At 41.9% G+C, this 27,118-nt stretch overlaps 1 protein-coding gene and 1 long non-coding RNA gene across 5 annotated transcripts; one reads left to right on the forward strand and one right to left on the reverse strand.

Moving 5' to 3' along the window:
* Positions 1-3,734: 3,734 nt before the first annotated feature.
* On the forward strand, positions 3,735-26,664 carry LOC137176967 (ly6/PLAUR domain-containing protein 6-like). The gene is made up of 4 exons (XM_067583023.1): positions 3,735-3,877; positions 25,735-25,833; positions 26,244-26,374; positions 26,464-26,664. The coding sequence occupies exons 1-4, from the start codon at positions 3,760-3,762 to the stop codon at positions 26,629-26,631; spliced, it is 516 nt and encodes a 171-aa protein (XP_067439124.1). The 5' UTR covers positions 3,735-3,759; the 3' UTR covers positions 26,632-26,664.
* LOC137176968 (uncharacterized) lies at positions 4,267-24,539 on the reverse strand. 4 transcript variants are annotated; one of them, XR_010925909.1, is made up of 5 exons: positions 23,811-24,539; positions 21,636-21,726; positions 21,380-21,468; positions 5,455-5,510; positions 4,267-4,386 (listed from the first exon to the last, which is right to left on the reverse strand). It is a non-coding gene; the product is annotated as an uncharacterized lncRNA (long non-coding RNA). The 4 variants fall into 4 exon arrangements; XR_010925911.1 differs by lacking the exon at positions 5,455-5,510 and having other exon boundaries at positions 4,267-4,372; positions 23,811-24,536; XR_010925910.1 differs by lacking the exon at positions 5,455-5,510 and having other exon boundaries at positions 23,811-24,536.
* Positions 26,665-27,118: the final 454 nt, after the last annotated feature.

A 27,118-nucleotide genomic window follows, 5' to 3' on the forward strand; every position in this document is an offset into this window, starting at 1 on the left:
AGTAACCTGCATGTAATCTTAGCTGTCTTCTTTTTGAAATAACTAGTTGATCAGTTTTGGACTTTAACTTGAGTTATGTTATCAATTTAGTAAAGTATATTTTAAGTAATATATTTGCGTAAAACACAACTTAACTTTTGACTACTGATTTATAGGATGGAATTCTGCAGGAAAGCAGAACTTATCTCTGGTATGAAGAGGTCAAAAGCAGGGTCATGAGTCAAACTATATTTTAAATGCAGTTTGTTGTTTTGTTTAAAACTTAGTAGCAAAATGTGACAATTCTGCTCAGATGGCCGCTTCACATCATGTGTGAAATTACAGTAAAGACTAACTTTTTGGGGTTTTGTAACAGTAGTGACAGATGGTGCACAGTTTAGCCGCACTCATCAACTTTTACACTTGCAATCTGCAAACTTTATCCCCTGTTGTCAGGGGAGACAGAAAGATTTAAAACCTGCTCTCCTTCAGATTCTTTTAGTCCTGCGTGGCCTTTTAACTGGGACCTGAAGGAGTTGGTCGGTGCCGATTGAACCCTGAGTGATATAAACCCTCTCCATCCCTCTCCAGTTGTAACAGGGAGCCATTGTATCTAATCCCAGCACTCCTGCCCCCTTCTCTTACACTACAAACCAAATTTTACTCCAGAGCAAGGACGGGCATCTATCAGACAGCTCAAAGATGGAGAGCTAATCTCAAGTTTTCCTTTCAGCTTTCAGCATATCATTATGAGCTATACAGTAACACTAATGCTCTGAGGAGATTAATGAATGTGAGCCTATGGACTGAAAGACTTCTCTGAATCCTTCTCAATAAAACTGCATCACGTAATTAGGTCTGGTTTCCAGAAATCAACTCAAGCGATCCTGTAGTACAAGCGAGGTTAAAAAAAATTAGAACTGATGGTGTCGATGCACAGTGGCTCAGTTAACGGTATCATGTCACACAAGGACGCAAATTTGGGTTCCAGATTAGTTTGTGTTAATTAGCTTTTCACATGGTCCACAGACATGCAAATCTAGAGAGGAAGTTCAAATTGTTTTAATAGAGCAGTTTAAAAATGCATTTAAACAAGTTAAGCACAGAAACAAACATCTACTTACTTTAGCTTTGTATTTATACACTGTGCCTCAAGTGCTGAGTTGAGTGGGATCCAATTAGGGCTGCAACTAACAATTATTTTCATCAACAATAAATCTTCCATTTATTTTCTCAATAAATTGATTGTTTGACCTATAAAATGTCAATAAAAAAGTGAAAATACCTTTCAAAAGTTTCCCAGGCCCAATATTCACATTTGAGATTCACATTTGAAAATTTTGCTTAAAAATTACTTCAAAGATTTATCAGTTTTCACAATTGTTGCAGATTGTTTTACTGTTTTTCAACTAATTGACTATCTTCCTGTGAATATGTAGCTCAGTGTTTTTTATGTGTATAATAAAATATTTGTCTATACAGAGAATTTAAAGTGATTTTGCTCTTAAATATTGCAATATATTCATAAAGTTAACATGTGTACACTCATGTAGGTATAATCAATGTAAATTTTTCCATAGTACAATGTCTACATGAATTATTATTTACTTTAAATTTTATGATCATACCCTTCGATACCAAGAGTCAGAGTATGCTGAGCTCTTGTTGAATGTACAGCAGTATAGAGTACACTACAGTATGGTTATTCTGTCTCCTTTACATATGGATCAATGTTATTGGGGCATGCATAATGCAAAAAAAACAAGCATTTACAACCATACAGTCAGCACAATGCCTGGGGATAAAATATGAAACGGAGGCATCTGAACTCAAGGCTGATCTTACACAAATCTACTGATCTCGATTCAGAGGAGAAACCAGGTCATCTGGTATTAATTAGTTGATTGACATCTCAGTAAATCCAAGAGGAGCAAGTGAGTGTTCTGCTAGGACTGTCACTGAATACTCAACCCAATGAATTATTTTATAAAGTAACTTCCATTCATTTGTATCTCTATGGCAAGTGTGGAATTGTTAGTAAAATGACAATTTCTTTGCAGTTAAGAGCAACAACAGTGTATCACTACATTCATCAATGTTAGTTATATAACATAGCTTGCATAAGTCTGTTCTTAATGATGAGAAGAATGCTGAACCTTATGAAAATATAAGCATTTTTTTAAAGTTACAATTTCAAATCGATAACATTTTTTCTTGCATTCGAACAAATAGTATCTTTTAGTCTTTATAAATCAATGGCAATCAAATATGATCTCTTAGTAATGAAAGAAGGTCAAATATCCTCACATAATGACAAAGCACTTTTTGCAATCAGGAATGCTCCTTTTGAAAGTTAATTTTATCTACCAGCGATGAATGCATTGCGACATAGCTGCACCTGATTCAGAGACATCAAAGGTTTATCCTAAAGTCCTTAACAAAGCAATTCTCATAAGGAATCTGCATTCTCAAAAAACTCTTACCCTCAATATCAACAAATTTTAAAAATAATGTTTGTATGCAAGAACAAATTGTACAAACACTGCTTGTGCATTTAGTATTTTCATACCATCTGTATAATAGGAAGGTCATACTGATCTACAGTAGTGACAATCTCTCATAACCATCACTAATGTAGACATTAATCAAAGTGAGAGGATACAATACAATAGAGCACCTTCAAGGCCCAAAGACACTTTTGTATGTCACCTTTAAGCTACATTAACACGCTTTTTCCTATTGTAATAATGGACATTTCTGTTAGGTATGCATTAACATTTACTGTATAAACCTGTGGAAATATTTTCAGATTCAAGAAGTCTCTTATCCTGATCCTCATTTCCTGCTGGAGAGGGCCAACACTGGGCGCTTTATTAATGGGGCAGTGAATCTATTTTGCAAGGGAACTGATTTGGAAGTTAAGAAGGTCTAGAGGGGGACATTTCCTCCTTGTGCAGACCTGCTGTTGCAGTTTGATGGAGTCAGTGGAAAAGACAATACAAATGCTGACTTGGCTAAACCAATGAATAACCCCACAGCATGACGGAAAAAAAAACATCTGGCAAAGCAGGGTATAATGGCTAAATTCCCAGAGGGCAAAAAGGGCTTGTAGTTGAAACATTACTCATGTTCAGGGTAGAAGTGTCAACGTTAATGATTATAATAGATAATCTAGAGCAGAATTTTTCACTTCATTCAAGTATTCAATGACTGATGAAACTGTCAGCTGAGAGAGGTAAATGTCTTAAGTATAGAAATATCAGCAAAAAGATCAATTTTAGAGAGGAATAGTGAACATGAAAATCTTCATTTTGCCATGCAATTACTCAAATCAGGGATGGATGCTTAGAGTTAAAGCTCAGTAGACTCGTAGGGTTCCTTTTGACATTTAAATAATGAAGCAAGCTCACAGTATGAGCCGCACACAGCTGATCACTTTTAAAAAGGAAGATTCCCCCTTTATTAGGCTTTAGCATCCCTTTTCTGTTTGAGATGTCTTGTTTTCATACTTCACTGCAACTATGGTTTAATGAAAATGTCCAACATTATTTTCTATTAACTGTCATTTAATATCTATTAAGGTGCAGATAGAGTATAGGAAAGCTAGTAGCATTTGTAAAATTTTTGTCATACACCTGCAAACAGGCCGAGTCACTGACTGGTAACATCTATGAGGCACAGTGATCATTCTTAGTTCTGAGTAATGACCCCTTGTCTGCTTCTCTCCTACAGTGTTCACCTGGCTAAATCAAACGTGCATGAAGATACTTGGGGTCAGTGATGGAGTCCTGGCCAACAGTGGCCTGGGTCCTGCTAATGACCAACATCGCTGATTGGCTGAAAATCGTCCAGTCACGGGACTTCACCATGAAGGACATCATCCTGCTGCATCCCTCAAGTAAGAGCATATTAATTCTATTTGTACAATTGTGTGTTTTGAGTGTAAAAACAGTGACCATATCCAGGAGGTTGCTAGATGCAACTTCCCACAGGAAGTTTAATTTAAGGTCCTTCATTTAACTCTGAAGGACCAAGTTATAAAAAAAAAAAAAAAAAAGTAAAAAGGACAGCAGGTGTGTAAAGCAAAAATTGTCACTTTATTTACTACTGAAATGAACAAAGTAGCAAATGTTACACAAATGCAAAATAGTAAACCTGGAGTGTGTTGATACTATATATATATACACACACACACACACACACACACACACAATCCACTTAAACACATAGGGGGAAAGGAATAAACAAGTATAATGCTAATTGAACTTAATACAAAGATTTACATCTTTAATGTAATTAAAGCAAATCAAGTTCAAAATTGTTAACATTAATATAGTATAGTCAGCTTCCACTTGCTGCTTGTAAGATCATGGGTGGCTAGCTGCTGGCACATCTTTCAGAGTAGGACTCAGCCATGGATGCATGAAAGAGAAGAAAAAGTACATTAGTTCCCAATTAAAGGAACAATGGCAGAAGGTTAAAATTTGTGCACTTAAAAGACCAGGACAACGTCCACTGAATCATCTTAGTTGTTAAAGATGTGTTAGCAGAAGATTAGTGAACAGTAATAGGTTGTGTCCCTCCTTAGACACTTTGAGATGAATTTTGTTTTAGATCCTTCTAGAAACTCAACCCTAAATCCATACATCCATCCATAAATAGTAAGGATTTTTTTTAATTGCTCAAAACATTTGTTCAAATCCACCTCCAACAGGCTCACGAAACAAAAGATTTGGGAACTTAGAAAATGATCAAGTGGGGTGTGTGTGTGTGTGTGTAGCATGAGTAACAGGCTTTGTCCTGTGATTGAAAAGTGGCTGACCTTGAGACCTATAGCTGTCTCAGCTGAAACACGGCCTGATTCCCAGTACAGATATGATTCTTGCCAATGGGAAAGCCAAACAACTCCTTGTTTGATCAATGTTTCAGAGCAGTTTACTAGACAAATGATTATTCAGAGATATTGTCTGGAAAACAAATATCCTTTATGTGAGAACTTGGTGAATCTAGGTCTCCACTTGTATAAATAACATAATTAGATGTTAAATGTTTAATTTGCATTGCTTTTTTTGCTGTTGGTGGAATTGGAAAGCCTTTTGACTACATTTGTTAAACGGGTCATGAGAATGCTAAACAGTGTTTTGTTACTGTCAAACATAGTATTTAGTTTCCCAAGAAAAAAACAGAAACCATGCAATATCACACGAGCAGGTTTGAGATTTATTGCTTTCATTTTGCCAATTAGAATTATTTTGTAGCCCATGTAGGTGGAGGACATGGTCTAACGCAACTAACCTGAGTGGACCATGCAGGCGGAGGACGTGGTCTGATGCAAATGTATCTGGGTAGATCATGTAGGCAGAGGACGTGGTCTGACGCAAATGTATCTGGGTAGACCATGTAGGCAGAGGACGTGGTCTGACGCAATGTATGGCTAAACCATGTAGTCGGAGGACATGGTGTGAAACAATGTACCTGAGTGGACCTTGTAGGCGGAGTGACAGCCTTGTCAAGGTCCTTGTGAATGTAACCTATTGAGACAATGAACGCCAGAAATAAACAAAACTCAGTTTTCAGTCCTGCCAGCAGCCTCTGAAGCCTGGCCTGATGCCTTGACTTTGTGGGGGGAAAAACAAGCAAACAAAAAAAACACGGTATCAAGGTCAACACAAAAGAATTCCTCCATAGCTAGCTATATCCATAAAAATAGTGACAGTAAAATGGCCACAAAAATGGTGACAAGCGTGCTAATTAGAATTATTTGGAAGACCATGTAGGTAGAGGACATGGTCTGATGCAACTTACCTGAGGGGACCATGCAGGCAGAAGACATGGTCTGATGCAATGTATGGCTAAACCATGTAGGCGGAGGACGTGGTCTGATGCAAATGTACCTGTGTAGGCCATGTAGATGGAGGACATGGTCTGATGCAACACACCTGAGTGGACCGTGTATTCAGAAGAGATGGTGTGAAACAATGGACCTAAGTTGACCATGTAGGTGGAGGACATGGTCTGAAACAACGTACCCGAGTGGACCACGTAGGCAGAGGACATGGTCTGATGCAAATGTAACTGGGTAGGCCATGTGGGCCGACGACATGGTCTGACAATGTATCTGGTAGACCATGTAGGCGGAGGACAATGTGTGAAACAATGTACCTGAGTGGACCACGTAGGCGGAGGATGTGGTCTGATGCAACATACCTGGGTAGGCCATGTAGGCAGAGGACATGGTCTGACAATGTATATGGTAGACCATGTAGGTGGAGAACGTGATCTGACGCAACATATTGCTGAACCATGTAGTCGGAGGACATGGACTGATGCAACGTAACTGGGTAGACCATGTAGTCGGAAAAGATAGCATGAAAAAAATGTACCCAAGTTGACCATGTAGGTGGAGAACATGGTCTGATGCAACGTACCTGAGTGGACCATGCAGGCGGAGGACATGGTCTGAAACGACGTACCCAAGTGGACCACGTAGGCATTGAACATGGTCTGATGCAATGTAACTGGGTAGACCATGTGGTTGGAAAAGATGGCATGAAAAATGTACCTAAGATGACCATGTAGGTGGAGAACATGGTCTGATGCAACGTACCTGAGTGGACCATGTATTCAGAAGAGATGGTGTGAAACAATGGACCTAAGTTGATCATGTAGGCGGAGGACATGGTCTGAAATAATGTACCCGAGTGGACCACATAGGCGGAGGACGTGGTCTGATGCAAATGTAACTGGGTAGGCCATGTGGGCCGATGACATGGTCTGAAACAATGTACCTGGGTAGACCATGTAGTTGGAGGACACTGTGAAACAATTTACCTGAGTGGACCATGAAGGTGGAGGACATGGTCTGAAACAACATACCAGGGTAGACCATGTAGGCGGACGACATGGTCTGAAGCAACACATCTGCGTGGACCATGCAGGCGGAGGACATGGTGTGAAACAATGTAGCTGAGAGGACCATGTAGGTGGAGGACATGGTCTGACGCAATGTAACTGGGGAGACCATGAAGGCGGACGACATGGTCTGATGCAACGTACCTGAGTGGACAATGTAGGAGGAGGACATGGTCTGACGCAACGTACCTAGTGGACCATGCAGGCGGAGGACAGGGTGTGAAACAATGTACCTAAGTTGACCATGTAGGCAGAGGACATGGTCTGATGCAACGTCCCTGAGTGGACAATGTAGGCGGAAGACATGGTCTGACAATGTACCTAGGTAGACCATGTAATCAGAGGACATGGTGTGAAGCAACGTAACTGGGTAGACCCTTTAGGCAGACGACATGGTCTGACACAGTGTACCTGTGTAGGTCATGTAGACGGAGGACATGGTCTGACATTGTACCTGTTTGGACCATGCAGGTGGAGAACATGGTGTCAAACATTGTAGCTGAGTGGACCATGTAGGTGGAAGATGTGGTCTGAAACAACGTACCTGGGTAGACCACGTAGGCGGAAGACATGGTCTGAAACAACATACCTGGGTAACCATGTAATCAGAGGACATGGTGTGAAGCAACGTAACTGGGTAGACCCTTTAGGCAGACGACATGGTCTGACACAGTGTACCTGTGCAGGTCATGTAGACGGAGGACATGGTCTGACATTGTACCTGTTTGGACCATGCAGGTGGAGAACATGGTGTCAAACAGTGTAGCTGAGTAGACCATGTAGGTGGAAGATGTGGTCTGAAACATACCTGAGTGGACCATGTTGGCGAAGGACATGGTCTGAAACAACATACCTGGGTAGACCATGTAGTTGGAGGACACTGTGAAACAATTTACCTGAGTGGACCATGAAGGTGGAGGACATGGTCTGAAACAACATACCAGGGTAGACCATGTAGGCGGACGACATGGTCTGAAGCAACGTACCTGAGCGGACCATGTAAGAGGAGGACATGGTCTGATGCAATGTATGGCTAAACCATGTAGGCGGAGGACGTGGTCTGATGCAAATGTACCTGTGTAGGCCATGTAGATGGAGGACATGGTGTGATGCAACACACCTGAGTGGACCGTGTATTCAGAAGAGATGGTGTGAAACAATGGACCTAAGTTGACCATGTAGGTGGAGGACATGGTCTGAAACAACGTACCCAAGTGGACCACGTAGGCAGAGGACATGGTCTGATGCAAATGTACCTGGGTAGACCATGTGGTTGGAAAAGATGGCATGAAAAATGTACCTAAGATGACCATGTAGGTGGAGAACATGGTCTGATGCAACGTACCTGAGTGGACCATGTATTCAGAAGAGATGGTGTGAAACAATGGACCTAAGTTGACCATGTAGGTGGAGGACATGGTCTGAAACAACGTACCCGAGTGGACCACGTAGGCAGAGGACATGGTCTGATGCAAATGTAACTGGGTAGGCCATGTGGGCCGACGACATGGTCTTACAATGTATCTGGTAGACCATGTAGGCGGAGGACATGGTGTGAAGCAATGTAACTGGGTAGACCATGTAAGCAGACGAGATGGTCTGACGCAACATACTTGAGTGGACCTCGTAGACAGAGGACGTGATCTGGCACAATGTAATTGGATAGGCCATGTAGGCAGAGGATATGGTCTGACAACGTACCTGAGTTGACCATGCAGGCAGAGGACATGGTCTGATGCAACGTACCTGAGTGGACCATGCAGGCGTAGGACATGGTGTGAAACAATGTACCTGGGTAGACCATGTAGTTGGAGGATATGGTGTGAAACAATACCTAAGTTGACCATGTAGGCGGAGGACATGGTCTGACAACGTACCTAGGTAGACCATGTAATCAGAGGACATGGTGTGAAGCAACGTAACTGGGTAGACCATGTAAGCAGACGACATGGTCTGACGCAACATACCTGAGTGGACCTCGTAGGCAGAGGACGTGATCTGGCGCAATGTAATTGGATAGGCCATGTAGGCAGAGGATATGGTCTGACAACGTACCTGAGTTGACCATGCAGGCGGAGGACATGGTCTGAAACGACGTACCCAAGTGGACCACATAGGCATTGAACATGGTCTGATGCAATGTAACTGGGTAGACCATGTGTTCGGAAAAGATGGCATGAAAAATGTACCTAAGATGACCATGTAGATGGAGGACGTGATCTGGCGCAATGGAATTGGGTAGGCCATGTAGGTGGAGGACATGGTCTGAAGCAACACATCTGCGTGGACCATGCAGGCGGAGGACATGGTGTGAAACAATGTAGCTGAGAGGACCATGTAGGTGGAGGACATGGTCTGACGCAATGTAACTGGGGAGACCATGAAGGCGGACGACATGGTCTGATGCAACGTACCTGAGTGGACAATGTAGGTGGAGGACATGGTCTGACGCAACGTACCTAGTGGACCATGCAGGCGGAGGACAGGGTGTGAAACAATGTACCTAAGTTGACCATGTAGGCAGAGGACATGGTCTGATGCAACGTCCCTGAGTGGACAATGTAGGCGGAAGACATGGTCTGACAATGTACCTAGGTAGACCATGTAATCAGAGGACATGGTGTGAAGCAACGTAACTGGGTAGACCCTTTAGGCAGACGACATGGTCTGACACAGTGTACCTGTGTAGGTCATGTAGACGGAGGACATGGTCTGACATTGTACCTGTTTGGACCATGCAGGTGGAGAACATGGTGTCAAACATTGTAGCTGAGTGGACCATGTAGGTGGAAGATGTGGTCTGAAACAACGTACCTGGGTAGACCACGTAGGCGGAAGACATGGTCTGAAACAACATACCTGGGTAACCATGTAATCAGAGGACATGGTGTGAAGCAACGTAACTGGGTAGACCCTTTAGGCAGACGACATGGTCTGACACAGTGTACCTGTGCAGGTCATGTAGACGGAGGACATGGTCTGACATTGTACCTGTTTGGACCATGCAGGTGGAGAACATGGTGTCAAACAGTGTAGCTGAGTGGACCATGTAGGTGGAAGATGTGGTCTGAAACAACGTACCTGGGTAGACGACGTAGGCGGAAGACATGGTCTGAAACAACATACCTGGGTAACCATGTCGTTGGAGGACACTGTGTGAAACAATGTACCTGAGCGGACCATGAAGGTGGAGGACGTCACTGATGCAACGTACCTGAGTGGACCATGCAGGTGGAGGACATGGTCTGATGCAACGTACCTGAGTGGACCATGCAGGCGGAGGACAGGGTGTGAAACAATGTACCTAAGATGACCATGTAGGCAGAGGACATGGTCTGATGCAACGTCCCTGAGTGGACAATGTAGGCGGAAGACATGGTCTGACAACGTACGTAGGTAGACCGTGTAATCAGAGGACATGGTGTGAAGCAACGTAACTGGGTAGACCCTTTAGGCAGATGACATGGTCTGACACAGTGTACCTGTGTAGGTCATGTAGACGGAGGACATGGTCTGACATTGTACCTGTTTGGACCATGCAGGTGGAGAACATGGTGTCAAACAGTGTAGCTGAGTGGACCATGTAGGTGGAAGATGTGGTCTGAAACAACGTACCTCGGTAGACGACGTAGGCGGAAGACATGGTCTGAAACAACATACCTGGGTAACCATGTCGTTGGAGGACACTGTGGGAAACAATGTACCTGAGTGGACCATGAAGGTGGAGGACGTGATCTGGTGCAATGTAATTGGGTAGGCCATGTAGGTGGAGGACATGGTCTGAAGCAACACATCTGCGTGGACAATGCAGGCAGAGGACATGGTGTGAAACAATGTACCTAAGATGACCATGTAGGCAGAGGACATGGTCTGATGCAACGTCCCTGAGTGGACAATGTAGGCGGAAGACATGGTCTGACAACGTACGTAGGTAGACCGTGTAATCAGAGGACATGGTGTGAAGCAACGTAACTGGGTAGACCCTTTAGGCAGATGACATGGTCTGACACAGTGTACCTGTGTAGGTCATGTAGACGGAGGACATGGTCTGACATTGTACCTGTTTGGACCATGCAGGTGGAGAACATGGTGTCAAACAGTGTAGCTGAGTGGACCATGTAGGTGGAAGATGTGGTCTGAAACAACGTACCTGGGTAGACGACGTAGGCGGAAGACATGGTCTGAAACAACATACCTGGGTAACCATGTCGTTGGAGGACACTGTGGGAAACAATGTACCTGAGTGGACCATGAAGGTGGAGGACGTGATCTGGTGCAATGTAATTGGGTAGGCCATGTAGGTGGAGGACATGGTCTGAAGCAACACATCTGCGTGGACAATGCAGGCAGAGGACATGGTGTGAAACAATGTAGCTGAGAGGACCATGTAGGTGGAGGACATGGTCTGACGCAATGTAACTGGGGAGACCATGAAGGCGGACGACATGGTCTGATGCAACGTACCTGAGTGGACCATGCAGGTGGAGGACATGGTCTGATGCAACGTACCTGAGTGGACCATGCAGGCGGAGGACAGGGTGTGAAACAATGTACCTAAGATGACCATGTAGGCAGAGGACATGGTCTGATGCAACGTCCCTGAGTGGACAATATAGGCGGAAGATGTGGTCTGAAACAACGTACCTGGGTAGACCACGTAGGCGGAAGACATGGTCTGAAACAACATACCTGGGTAACCATGTAATCAGAGGACATGGTGTGAAGCAACGTAACTGGGTAGACCCTTTAGGCAGACGACATGGTCTGACACAGTGTACCTGTGTAGGTCATGTAGACGGAGGACATGGTCTGACATTGTACCTGTTTGGACCATGCAGGTGGAGAACATGGTGTCAAACAGTGTAGCTGAGTGGACCATGTAGGTGGAAGATGTGGTCTGAAACAACGTACCTGGGTAGACGACGTAGGCGGAAGACATGGTCTGAAACAACATACCTGGGTAACCATGTCGTTGGAGGACACTGTGGGAAACAATGTACCTGAGTGGACCATGAAGGTGGAGGACGTGATCTGGTGCAATGTAATTGGGTAGGCCATGTAGGTGGAGGACATGGTCTGAAGCAACACATCTGCGTGGACAATGCAGGCAGAGGACATGGTGTGAAACAATGTAGCTGAGAGGACCATGTAGGTGGAGGACATGGTCTGATGCAATGTAACTGGGGAGACCATGAAGGCGGACGACATGGTCTGATGCAACGTACCTGAGTGGACCATGCAGGTGGAGGACATGGTCTGATGCAACGTACCTGAGTGGACCATGCAGGCGGAGGACAGGGTGTGAAACAATGTACCTAAGATGACCATGTAGGCAGAGGACATGGTCTGATGCAACGTCCCTGAGTGGACAATGTAGGCGGAAGACATGGTCTGACAACGTACGTAGGTAGACCGTGTAATCAGAGGACATGGTGTGAAGCAACGTAACTGGGTAGACCCTTTAGGCAGATGACATGGTCTGACACAGTGTACCTGTGTAGGTCATGTAGACGGAGGACATGGTCTGACATTGTACCTGTTTGGACCATGCAGGTGGAGAACATGGTGTCAAACAGTGTAGCTGAGTGGACCATGTAGGTGGAAGATGTGGTCTGAAACAACGTACCTCGGTAGACGACGTAGGCGGAAGACATGGTCTGAAACAACATACCTGGGTAACCATGTCGTTGGAGGACACTGTGGGAAACAATGTACCTGAGTGGACCATGAAGGTGGAGGACGTGATCTGGTGCAATGTAATTGGGTAGGCCATGTAGGTGGAGGACATGGTCTGAAGCAACACATCTGCGTGGACAATGCAGGCAGAGGACATGGTGTGAAACAATGTACCTAAGATGACCATGTAGGCAGAGGACATGGTCTGATGCAACGTCCCTGAGTGGACAATGTAGGCGGAAGATGTGGTCTGAAACAACGTACCTGGGTAGACCACGTAGGCAGAAGACATGGTCTGAAACAACATACCTGGGTAACCATGTAATCAGAGGACATGGTGTGAAGCAACGTAACTGGGTAGACCCTTTAGGCAGACGACATGGTCTGACACAGTGTACCTGTGTAGGTCATGTAGACGGAGGACATGGTCTGACATTGTACCTGTTTGGACCATGCAGGTGGAGAACATGGTGTCAAACAGTGTAGCTGAGTGGACCATGTAGGTGGAAGATGTGGTCTGAAACAACGTACCTGGGTAGACGACGTAGGCGGAAGACATGGTCTGAAACAACATACCTGGGTAACCATGTCGTTGGAGGACACTGTGGGAAACAATGTACCTGAGTGGACCATGAAGGTGGAGGACGTGATCTGGTGCAATGTAATTGGGTAGGCCATGTAGGTGGAGGACATGGTCTGAAGCAACACATCTGCGTGGACAATGCAGGCAGAGGACATGGTGTGAAACAATGTAGCTGAGAGGACCATGTAGGTGGAGGACATGGTCTGACGCAATGTAACTGGGGAGACCATGAAGGCGGACGACATGGTCTGATGCAACGTACCTGAGTGGACCATGCAGGTGGAGGACATGGTCTGATGCAACGTACCTGAGTGGACCATGCAGGCGGAGGACAGGGTGTGAAACAATGTACCTAAGATGACCATGTAGGCAGAGGACATGGTCTGATGCAACATCCCTGAGTGGACAATGTAGGCGGAAGACATGGTCTGACAATGTACCTAGGTAGACCATGTAATCAGAGGACATGGTGTGAAACAATGTACCTGGGTAGACCATGTAGTTGGAGGATATGGTGTGAAACAATACCTAAGTTGACCATGTAGGCGGAGGACATGGTCTGACAACGTACCTAGGTAGACCATGTAATCAGAGGACATGGTGTGAAGCAACGTAACTGGGTAGACCCTTTAGGCAGACGACATGGTCTGACACAGTGTACCTGTGTAGGTCATGTAGACGGAGGACATGGTCTGACATGGTGACCATGGAGAACATGGTGTCAAACAGTGTAGCTGAGTGGTCATTTAAGTGGAGGATGTCGTCTGAAACAACATACCTGGGTAGACCATGTCGTTGGAGGACACTGTGTGAAACAATGTACCTGAGTGGACCATGAAGGTGGAGGATGTGATCTGGAGCGATGTAATTGGGTAGTCCATGTAGGCAGAGGATATGGTCTGACACAATGTAGCTGGATAGGTATCATCAAAGTCAACACAAAAGAATTCCTTCATAGCTAGGTATATCCATGAAAGTAGTGACAGTAAAATGGCCACAAAAATGGTGACAAGCGTTCAAGAGTGTGATGAAGCCGCAAGTAGTTGTAAGTCAAAATGCAGAAATACCAACTCTTAAATCAACATGGTGCTTCAATCACTGTGAAAACTGTGGAAAAATGAAGTCGCAGGATCAATGTGTTACTCACTATTGATTGGTTAGGGCAAACAGGAAAAAAAAACATACAAGTGGTCTAAGATGAGTAAGATATTTGAATTAATAAAATTCTGTCTTATCAGGCAACAGGCAATAATAATAATAAAACAACAACAACAACAATAATAATAATAATAATGTCAGTTTAACAAAAGAAATAAATGCTGTGTTAATTTCTATTACTCCAGCCCATGTTGAACATTTAATTTCACTGAAACAGAACTCGGTCCTAAGACAGATAGTATTGTATTTGAAACTTAATTTATGTTGTATGTTTGTGACTGAAGATTCATATTATTTAGTTATATTAAGATTGATATTTAGTCATCAAATCCTATTCCTGACTTTCCCAATTAAGGCTACTGCCAGTACCAGTCATATTGCTACAGAGCTTAATAAGTATGTTATTGGTCCAGCTTTTCCAGGACTTTCTCCAGACCTTGTTTCCCTGCATCCCGAAAGCCCAGGAAAGTTTCCTCTCAGCTTTCCTCTTCCAAAAATGAGAATTTAAGAGTTCATCAAGTCCTGTTGTAGGACCTGGCAGTGAACACAGACAGCTCTCTTGTGCTCCAGGGCATGTCAGATGTGTGAGACTAATGCAGATGCAGACATGTTCCTATCCTCTCACCTGGAGTTAAGGTTTGGCTATCATCTTGGGATCTTGCTCTGAAGGTTGAGTCACAGACGCCATCTCCATGTTTTGCACGACTGTTCGAGGTGTTGAGGGTTAATTTAGTTGCCTACATACTCCATTTGCCCCCCTTGATTTGGAATCACCCAGTCTTTCACGTATTCTGCCTACAGCCAATTTCCACTTTGTCTCTTTCTCTTCTGGCTGCTCCCCCTTCATCTCCATGGCTGATTCAGGGTCCTGCTTACTCAATCTTCCGACTCTTGGATTCTTGCCAGGTATGAAATGGTGTCCAGTATCTTGTGGACTGGGAGGGATACGGCCACGAGGAGTGTTCCTGTGTTCTTGAGCATCATAATCTCGATTGATCTCATCTGGGAGTTGCAGCGCATGCACCCAGACTGCGTAGTGCAATGAAACTTATTACAGATCAAAATCTGTTTAATGCCAAGTATGCAAGGATACAAAGAATGTTGCTCCCACTAATGCAACACAGAATAAAAATAGAACAAAAGTAAGGTAATAATAATGTATGAGATAAATATAGTAAATAAGTAATGTAAATAAAGTAGTATTGAAATAGAATTTAATATTTAAAATAGATTTACAGAATGGAATAATAATTTGAAATGGGATATTTAACTTAATGAAATATTGACTGTACAAAAGGAAGTATGGACTGTACTATGGACAAAGAAATGAAGTGTATGAAATATATGAAGGTGACGAGTGCAAAAATTAATGTGTGAATATGTGAAATGCAATAAATAATTAAATTATGTAACAGTGGAGGTTGAATGCAATGTAAAATGTTATTTTCAGTTTAATGAAATATATGACCGTGACAAGTGCAGGGATCAAACGAGGGATGTGGTCACCTCCAGATAAAGGCACAGTCATGAATGTAAAGCAGTGATAAGCCAATGTATAACATGTACACAGACAGCTCTCTTGTGCTCCAGGGCATGTCAGATGTGTGAGACCAATGCAGATGTAGACATGTTCCTATCCTCTCACCTGGAGTTAAGGTTTGGCTATCATCTTGGGTTCTTGCTCTGAAGGGTGAGTCACAGAAGCAGTCTCCATGTTTTGCACAACTGTTCGAGGTGTTGAAGAGGGTTAATGTAGTCGCCCACAGACTCCATCTGCCCTCCTTGATTCGAAATCACACAGTCTTCCATGTATCTTGCCTACAGCCCATTTCCACTTCTCGTCTTTCTCCTCCGGCTGCTCCTCCTACATCTCCAAGCTGGTTCAGGGTTCCACTTACTCAGTCACCCGGCTCTTGGATTTTCTCCAGTTGTGAGATGGTGTCTAGTATCTCGTGAACTGGGAGGGAGACGGCCACAGGGAGTGTTCCTGTATTCCTGAGCATCACATTCTGGACTGTGATCTCATCTGCGAGTTGCAGCGCATGCACCCAGACTGTGTAGTGCGACGGTTGGGAGCTGCTTGTTGAGGTGAGGTACTGACACAAGTTCTATTCATGGTGCTGTTCCCACAACTTGCCCTGAAGTGTACACAACCATTCCCTTAAGATTGTGCCCATGTATTTAGACATATTCCTGCTAGTTGGTACCAGGTATCACTACAAACAATCACTAGACCAACTCCTGGCACCAGACCATGTAGTGCCACCATTAAGAACTGCTTCTCAAGGATGGGGTACTGTCACAAGTGCCATCCATTGAGCTGATCCCACTAGAGCAGAGACAGGCACTTTCTTAAGAACGTGTTGATGCTCTCACAGGTATTCATGCTGGTGGGTACTAAGTGGCTCTACAAAACAATCACTAAACCAACTCAAATCATCAGTCTCATCCTGTTCACCTGTGTACATCCTATTTAACCTCTGGGCTCTCTCTTTAGATAGCCTAGTCTTGAAATACCCTGGTTGGGAGGCAGTGTCAGAATGTGAGAAAGAGAAAATTTTGAGGTTATTAGTAATAGTACTTCAGTGTTTGACACCCTACTGCCTTAATTTTTAAAATTCTTTTTTCAACAAGACTAATCTTTGTTTAATTCTGTTTTTCTGGCTATTGATTAGAAGCCTTCTATACATTGTGGGTGTCTGTCTCTGCACATGGGTCCTCTTTGCCAACAGTTAGACAAGGAAGCCAAGAAGACATGGGCTAAACTAAAAGGACTAACATTTATCCACATTGTCAGGAGCAGGGAGAGAGGAGCCAACACCATTGGAAGAAACTTGCTGGAAGCAGCCACAGAGTTTGATCATTACTTATCCCAAACCTATGAATCTGCTCTAAAACACAAAGAACATCATCATACTTTAAGCTGACATGGGAGGATAGGATGGAGGAAACCTTCAGGTGGAAGTACTAAAAAAAGAAAAAGCAGGTGCTGGTAGAGGAATGCACTGACGAGGAATCAAAGCTTAAGTGGGTATCCATGGAGGTCAGAGCAAGAGATTTTCACAGTTGTTGTGGCTTAAGAAGGAGAAGCAGTGGTTTAGCCCTGTAGTCTCCAAATTAAAAAGACTCTGAGTGGCTGGGTTCAAACAGTGCAAGCCAGTGGAGCAGTTTGTGACTGGACTGCTCACAACTTAAGAACTAACGTAGCTAAAAGACTGGAAGCAGTGGCAAATTGTTGCCAAGCTTTGTTAAAAGTGACATTTGTCCTTTAACATTTTTGCCTTGCTGGAACACTGGTGATTACTTTGCTGTGCATGAGCTGTGATAACGACTACAGTCTGTCTAGAGAGCACACGTTCTTCCAGTTTGACCAACTTTAGGCCTAGTGACACTTTTCAAACACACTGATGCGGGTCCAACACAGTGGGGCTCCTGTCACTTGTCAATGCTTTGCACGTTCAACCTGGCAATCTCTTTATAAACAAGTTACTAGCAAGCGGCAACCTCCGGGGCTGAAAAATGAAGATAATGCGGAAGTGCCAAAAACCTGCATTCTATCTAATGGCCATCAGGGGTCGACTCCACTGGCTGCAAAAAGAAGTCCGATTATATGGAAGTCTATGAGAAAATGACCCAACTTCTCACTCAAATCGCTACCATGGCGACAACATTGCTTATGTAATGTAAGCATTGCATATATGCGTAGCTGCTGCTATTTCACAGTATGTTTTCAATTTACTTAAAGTTAATTGTAACATTGTGGTCACCTAAAAACAGTCTTGTTCAGCATTTGGTTGTAATAAAAACACCTATCAATGAGTCGGATGATTGGTTTTTCCGGTGAGTACATTTTGTTTAAATGGTTTTAGGCCTGTTTTCCACTAGCGAAAATTAGCATTAGCATTATCACTGTTAACCATAGATTGTCAATGCACCGTGCTAACCAGCTAGCAGCTAGCGCTACGGTCAACTCCACCCTCTCATCCAAATATGGTCACTTCTGGCTCCAAAAATCAAACATGGCGACAGCCAAATCCAAGATGGCGATGGTCAAATCGCTACACTCGAGGCTTCAAAACAGCAGTTTGCAAAACCAATGGGTGACATCACGGTGACTACGTCCATATTTTTTACAGTCTATGGTTACTAGTCACTACATTGTATTGGGTACACCTAGCTAAAACTAATGCAGTCTAACAACAGCCCTGCAATAAATTCTACCATCATTAAGGAGAGGTATTGATAAAACTTTATGGTCATTGAAAGGTTATATTTAGTCAACCCTCATTGATATAAATGGGATGGACAAGTCCCAAACAAGGCTAACCATTACTTTACATTTGTTTTGTCCAAAGCGGCTTACAATGAGTGCATTGAAACCACATTGGGCCAGGAGTTATGCATCATCCAAAATTAGTCCCTTTTGAACTAAAAGCATTGTCAGCGCTACTGTACAAGTGCTTAGAGATTTTCTAATTGTTATAATCAACAACTAAACAATGCACAGCATTGACATGTGAGCAGGCGTCATGTGAAGTGCAGTCATATGTGAGTGAGGTCCCTTTCCGTATATCGGTCATCATGCGGAATCTTGTGCCTCAGCCAGGGTAGATCTTCTCAAAGCAGCAACACACATCAACACAGTACATACCCTCTTGGTCCCCTCTCGGCCTAATCACTATTATATTATCATTATTATTATTATTATTATTATTATTATTATTATTATTATTATTATTATTATTATTATTATTATTATTATAAATCAGGAAACTTATGGTCTAACATTTTGTGTTACAGTGGTCACTGCTTGTGACCAATCTCAATTATCAATCACTACACTTAAACCAATAAGAAAAAAATTATAGATCTATTGAAACACACTTTCAGATCTATTAAACACACTTTTGGTCTTCTTTCTTAGTATGCTCTGAGTTAAAGGAGCATAAAGTGTCCTGCACAGTGACTATCCTGGAAAATCCCATGGCCCAGCCTCCACAGGTACACACTTAACCATCTAATACCATGTTAGTGAAGTCTTTACACCAGCACCTATTTTGACAGCTTCTGCTATAAGGCTTCACTTCAAACTCTCCTCCCATCAGCTCAAGCATGACTATGTTCTTTGTGGTTTGAGGACATTAATATTAAATAATGCAGTCTCCTGGTGGAAGAAGCCTACTCTCAATTTCAAGTCTGTTGCCGCTCCCAGCCAGCCACTTTCAAGGGTGCTAGCTGCCCTTTCTCTGCAGGACCCATACACAGAGACAAACACACTCGGGATGCCTCAAAAAAATTTAAAATAAATATCCAGACTTGATTCAACAAAGATGACTCTTGTAAAGAAAGTTAAAATTAAAACTTAAATGAGGAATGACATCAAAAACTGAAGTACCATTGCTGTAAATTCAAATATTGGTTTCTATAACATTGTTTCTTGTGCAGGACATTTCAAGATAAGGCTATCTGTAAAGACAGCACAGATAGTATAAAGGATGGACAAAGATTAATGTCATAAGCCTGATGCATTGAGGAAGGTGGTTCAGTGATTGTAAGGACACCTGGTACCTGCAGACAGTAATAGCTGTAAGAATGGTGATGCGTTCCTAAGGCAGTACCTGTGTCCTCTCTAGGGCGCGCCGTGGGATCAGCATGATGCATAGTGCCTGTGACAGCATCCTCCTTTCAAAACAGTTCTGAACAGTCACACTACAATGTCTGGTGCCAGGAGTTGGTCCAGTGATTGTTTGTAATGATACCTGGTGCCAACTAGCAGGAATACATCCAAGTACACAGGCACAGTCTTAAGGGAATGGTTGTGTACACTTCAGGGCAAGTTGTGGGAACAGCACCATGAATAGAACTTGTGTCAGTACCTCACCTCAACAAGCAGCTCCCAACCGTCGCACTACACAGTCTGGGTGCATGCGCTGCAACTCGCAGATGAGATCACAGTCCAGAATGTGATGCTCAGGAATACAGGAACACTCCCTGTGGCCGTCTCCCTCCCAGTTCACGAGATACTGGACACCATCTCACAACTGGAGAGAATCCAAGAGCCGGGTGACTGAGTAAGTGGAACCCTGAACCAGCTTGGAGATGTAGGAGGAGCAGCCGGAGGAGAAAGACGAGAAGTGGAAATGGGCTGTAGGCAAGATACATGGAAGACTTTGTGATTTCGAATCAAGGAGGGCAGATGGAGTCTGTAGGCGACTACATTAACCCTCTTCAACACCTCGAACAGTTGTGCAAAACATGGAGACTGCTTCTGTGATTCACCCTTCAGAGCAAGATCCCAAGATGATAGCCAAACCTTAACTCCAGGTGAGAGGATAGGAACATGTCTGCATCTGCATTAGTCTCACACATCTGACATGCCCTGGAGCACAAGAGAGCTGTCTGTGTACATGTTATACATTAACTTATCACTGCTTTACATTCATGACTGTGCCTTTATCTGGAGGTGACCACATCCCTTGTTTAATCCCTGCACTGGTCACTGTCATATATTTCATTAAACTGGAAATAACATTGTGCATTGCATTCAACCTCCACTGTTACATAATTTAATTTATTGCATGTCACATTTAATTTTTGTACTCGTCACCTTCATATATTTCATACACTTCATTTCTTTGTCCATAGTACAGTCTATACTTCCTTTTGTACAGTCAATATTTCATTAAGTTTTAAATTATTAAATTATTATTCCATTCTGTAAATCTATTTTACATATTAAATTCTATTTCAATACTACTTTATTTACATTACTTATTTACTATATTTATCTCATACATTATTATTACCTTACTTTTGTTCTATTTTTATTCAATGTTGCATTTGTGGGAGTGACATTCTTTGTATACTTGGCATTAAACAGATTCTGATCTGTAATAAGTTTCAAGAGTGGAGGAACACGTGGATGCTCCACCTCCGATAGCCATACAGTACGGTTGTCTCTGCACCATCGGCACCATTGTTTTTTTTCTTCCACATGTAGCATTTGAAATCAAACTGTATTTCTACCACAAACTGTATTGACTACAACAGAGGAGAAGTGGAATGCGTTACCTTTCAGCAGTCTTCTTTATTTTAAAAGAGGGAACTGAGGAGCTCAGGATAAACTGCAGTCATGATGGCAGCAACCTCCAAGAACTGTCCTGTAACAACAGAAACAAAGCAGTCAGTCTATGAGCTGTACTATATTAGGTTTTTCCCAAAATTTTAAGATGAATTCCTACATGTTGTAGTACTTTAATTCAAACTTTATTTTTTAACACCACCACCTGCGCTAACTTTCTTCACAAGAGAAGTGGAAAGTATTTACCTTTCAGCATGTCTTCTTCCCAATTGGTAATGGAAGGAACTGAAGAGCTCAGGGTTCACTGCAGGCACGAAAGCAGCCCTCAAGTAATGTCCTAGAAACAACACAAACAGAGCAGTCAGTCTATAAGCCCCATTTGGATACACAATCGACCAGAAAGAACCAAACTTTAAGCTCAATTTTAAGACAGATTCCAGCTCAAAGAGAAGACAATGAGAGGATCTCTGATCATTCATTCATGCAATCTATCAGCCAGCACACAGTAATGCTACAACATAGAAACTAGTGACAGTTGTGGCCCAGGGCTTCACTTATTTGAGGACTGACAATATAATGATATAATTAAATATTGTCTGTAATAGTGGAACTGAACATGTAGCTTCTGCTTGTAAATTAGTGTAATGTAAAAATATGTTACAATTTTATATATGTCCTGGTTATGTCCACATCTAATTTATATCCCTTATAATAATTGCTGTGTGATCAATTGTTGATGACTTTGCTTTGCTATTTGGCAAATCAGCAATCAAATACTTGAACAATTTAATTATTATGTCAATAGTGAATATATAGAGTATCAATACTTTAAGGGTCCTTATACTTAAAAGATAAAAAGACAATAGTACACCTAAGAAATCTAGTGTTAAATGTTCATCATCTACAAGAATTAATTAAGTAATACTCCCCAAGTTGCTAAAACCCACAAATTCCCTGAAAATATAGAGGACATGGGAACTAAGCTCCCGTATAGATAGCAGTGTGACACCATCTAACAATAATTATAAGGGGGTATATCGGCCTGCATCAGTGGTTGAACTAGGTCACCTACTGGTGAACACTGGTATGCACAAGTCTCTGCTTATAGCCAAGGAGGTAGGCCGATATTTTAAAAATAGTGCATTGCATTTATACTGTCAATTATTTTATGGTGAAATAGGTTGACACTGCAGATGTTTGTAGTTTTTGTTATCAGCACAAAGATTTTTGTATTTGTATCTCAAAAGCTGCCATATTTTTCGTCATATTAGTCAAATTAAATAATTAATCCGGAAATAGAGATAGGCTACAAACAGACAAAATAAATAAACAAATGTGCCTATTAAATTAGCCTATTTATGCATTTTGGAGGCAATTTCTAGATTTATTTATCTTGAGTTTATCATGCTAATTAATTACTTCATTTTCCATGTGACTTTTGAACTTCAATAGACATCGGAACGCTTCTTTCTCCACAATTTGTCCGTTTAAATGCGTTGTTTTTATGTAGTATTTGTATGCATATAATTCATTTGTTTCTGACTATTTTTCCTCACTCACTATCAGGGTTTATGTTACAGTGGTCACTGCTTGTGACCAATCTCAATTATCAATCAGTACACTTAAACCAATAAGAAAAAAATTATAGATCTATTGAAACACACTTTCAGATCTATTAAACACACTTAATAGTTTAAAAAAACAAACAAACAAAAAAACAACCTACAACACCGACAATTATTTTTATTTAATTTTTCTTTTCATGTTTATAGCCTACTGGTCGTACTGGGGATTTTTGCTTATTCAAACTCTGACTCGCATAATCACGAAGTGATTTTTTTTAAAAAAAGGGGCAAGACAACAGCCAAAATGTTAAAGCAAATAAAGATGAGCCCAAGAGTAAACCTCTACATTTTGAAAATATATCAATATTATCAAGTTATTATTTAGGCAAATTAGGAGGTAAAGATGTGTTTTTTTTTTAGTCGGAAATATATAAAAGTGAGTTTACTTCTTCATACAGACCACAAGAACGCACTGAATGGTTCAAATAAATTAATGAGTCAATTTTAGATGCAGACGGATTTGACGAGATTTAGTTAAATTTATCGTTTCTGTAAGCCCACTAAGTGATTATTTGGGCTACATTTATGTATAGGCCCTTGTCAATTTTAGTTTAAATTGTATATTGAGAACAGAGTGTGGATCCGAGAAGCCCGGATTGGATACAACATAACGCGCAATAAATGCAGCAAATAATCGCATTTAGATCTCTTAGCAGATCTCTTGACGCACCTGAACACCGCACTGATGGCACGAAGGAGGAGAGTTTGAAAAACATTTTGCTTTTAAAATCAATCGATCAAATCAATGCAGACCCACAGCAACACAGCACCAAACTTCGACTGAAAAAAAACCTACCTTTAACCATCTGGTTTCTTGGGCCTTTTTGATGAGAGGTCTTTGAAGTCATCAACTTCAGGGCGACTTTATATTTCATATCTGTAAGTGCCCGCATGTCCAGGCGTCTCTGTGTGCTTCTGTTGGCTGTAATCCACAATCCATCAGTGTTTTAGTGGCTGTGTGGAGACGCACGCCGGTCAGATCTGAAGTGTAGGCCTACAAGTTCATCAGAAACACGTTTGTCCAAATCAGAAGGACACTGGGAGTTTCGTCGATCAATTACACGACTGTCTGACTCTGTAGTTTTTTTCTTTTTAAAGGTGACGACCCAGCGAGTGTTTCTCCATGTAAGGTTGGCCGAGTGGCTAAGGCCCAAAAGCTGAAACAAAAATCCACTCATGCAGTCCAGGTCTATTTATTTACCAGTGGAAACCGACCATCCCGTGCAGCAATATGTAAAGTGAAGGGCTGGCAAAAAACTGCAGAAAAATGACACGGGAAATAAATAGAAGAAATAACTGCAAAGACTGTGAAAATCAAAGATAAGTCTCAGCTGCACTAAGCATTGCTACTTGGGCTCTCGCAGCTCTCCACACTGGCTTGTCTCTGTTTCGAGGTCTAACCACAACTGACCAAAAAAAAAAAAAAAAAACCCAGGTATTCTCGCCTCCACCTTAAAATCAGCTGGGTCCAATTAAGAGACATCACTTAGTATTTGATAATCAATGATCCCACAGGAGATCAACACCTGGTCCACAAAATATCCAAACATTTACAAATGAATTACATAGACTAAAACACATGTTAGGCATGTACTTACTCAAATGGCAATTTAAATAGCATTGCTCCTTGACAAACAAATAAGCACCCCTCCAACTCTACCGTACATGGAGCCTTCCCCTCGGAACCTCCTTTTATAAGCCAATGGAAGGTTCGAGTTCGGTTTCGGCAGTTCCGGGTCCGAACAGAGGAACGTAAGCACAGTAGAGGAGAACCAGGTTACAAACAATTAGTTTTTCGCTAAACACTTTTAACAGTAAAAGAGAGATGTTTAGTACAAATGCTGGCCCCTGTATCTTATTTAAAAATACATTCTGTGTGCTTTGTTTCCCGTGAGACTCCAACCTGCCACTCATTAGCGTTACTTCATCTCAGCTCGTCACAGTTTAACTCGACACCTTTCAAAACAGATAATTATCCGGATAACTTGGACAAAAATGTTTTTTAAAAAAAAACAAAAAACCCAAAACGTGTTATACATGGACATGGACAACTTTCAACCACAGATGCGTAGGTAGATATGAGTATAAAAGTAAAAAAAAAACAAAACTTAAATCCTTACTCAATTTCACAAGAAAAAAAAAGGTTTTTAGATTGCTGGTTAATTCGCTGTTGCGGTAACAAATAAACCAAGAACAAACTTTCACAAAAACAGAATAAAAGAAGAAAATCAGATTGGCGTTTAATTGGTGCATTAATGTTAAAGTATCATGATCATTAAATGTGCCAATTAGTAATTATGTTCCCTATTGTGTCTTTTAAATGATGAATAATTTGATTTTAAAATGGAATTGGAAAACAAAGCTTTTAAAAGTATCCTTTTTTGTTATTAGTCGCCCTTTTATATTCTATCTCACAGTTTATTTGTGTCCTGCTTCAACATTTACAGTTTCCATTTTGTGTTTGCTTTAATTTTACTTCATCCACTTGAATCATTTTCCATCTTTCTTTCTTTTCAGTAAAGTTATGGTGTCAGCAACTTGTCAAAAGCCACACAAACTTAATAAGTGAAAACATGTGTAAATGCACTAATTTCAGAAGTGCTCACAAGAATTCAATGAAGATGCCCAACAAACATAAAAATATATTCAAACAGTAAACGTCATAATCTCACATTGTCAGTAGCTTAATGTACTGAAGTGTGTCTGTCTGTCCTCCACAGCTACACCTCATCCTGGTGGCTTCAAGTGCTTCACGTGTCAAGACGCTGCAGACAACTATGAGTGTAATCGTTGGGCTCCGGATGTGTACTGTCCAAAAGGTAACTGTCTATGTGTGCAGCTCGACTGAACAAATACAAACTAACCTCCGCAAAGACTATAGAGTTGGTTATTTTCACCTTCACTTATAGTTCCAGGCAATAACGTGTGAATGTAAAACTAAAGTGCTGAGGAATGACCATACAAGCATGTGAAAACCTTTTCACAGGAAAAATAAAGTAGACAGACTTTGGCATGTGTAATGAGATTTTTGGGCTCCCATGGATCAGTATCATCAGAATATTGATTATGAGAAGAGTTTTTTGGATATTAAACTCCACAATCCTTCTAAAATATGAAGAAGAGTGATGTGGAGAGAGAAAAATAACCCAGAAATAAAGGCATGTGGGGTAACAGTTGAAATGTTGATGGACAAGTGAATATTCCTGTGTGTGCTGTGTCCCATCTCCAGGTACCAGATACTGTTACACACTCCACATGATGGATCACCATGGAGACAGTGTATCTGTGACCAAGCGGTGCGTGGCCCTGGAGGACTGTCTCTTCACTGGCTGTACTCATGTCACTGATAATGGCTATCGGGTATGTGTGGAGCTTCCTGATGAAACTGCATTAACATCCACCACCTGCAGGGACATATTTTTTCTCAACATTTAAATTTTCTCCTTCAGGTGTGCTCGTCCTGCTGTGAGGGGAATATCTGTAACTTGTTGGTGCCGAAAAATGAGAGCAGCGCCATTTTCTCCTCGGCTTCTCCTCTGGTCAGCTCGAGCACAGGCCTTCATCCTGCAACGCTGAGCTACATCGTCATCAGCATCCTGACTGCGAGACATGTTTGACAGGGAAACATAATAAAAAAAATAACAAAAGGACTTTCATGGTGTTGTTTAACACAGTTGGTACATGTAGGATTAGACCTGGGGCCAGATATATTAACTGGTATTTATAAAACCAGAATGTGCGGTGAGAATGTGTGTACCTCACGCATACTTCAGACCAGCAAACATGTATTTCTAGAGCCAGCTGAGACAGAATTTAAGACATTGTTTGTTTAGGTTTATAATCAGCTGCACTGATTGTGTGATTTCATTTGGTCCACTCAGTGAACTGTAAAATGCCAACCAAAGGATTTTTAGCATTTATAAACTAATATTGATTAATTACTTTTGTGTGATTAATTTTTATAATTAGAATTTATGTAATTTTGCTGTTATTCTTTTTTTATCATTAATTGTGACACGACCTGTAAAGTATGTTTCTATATAGGCTAACTGCTGCAAACTAATCACTGATTACATTTCTAACTTTTAAAAATGATGAGATATC

Source organism: Thunnus thynnus, chromosome 24 (genome assembly GCF_963924715.1).
Source record: "Thunnus thynnus chromosome 24, fThuThy2.1, whole genome shotgun sequence".
NCBI lineage: Eukaryota > Metazoa > Chordata > Actinopteri > Scombriformes > Scombridae > Thunnus > Thunnus thynnus.

Bases quoted from the DNA above. Each gene is read 5' to 3' on its own strand.
- LOC137176967 (XM_067583023.1), top strand. From the start codon at position 3,760: ATGGAGTCCTGGCCAACAGTGGCCTGGGTCCTGCTAATGACCAACATC. The intron at 25,834-26,243 runs GTAACTGTCTAT...TCCCATCTCCAG, and splicing joins GGATGTGTACTGTCCAAAAG to GTACCAGATACTGTTACACA. The intron at 26,375-26,463 runs GTATGTGTGGAG...TTTCTCCTTCAG, and splicing joins TCACTGATAATGGCTATCGG to GTGTGCTCGTCCTGCTGTGA.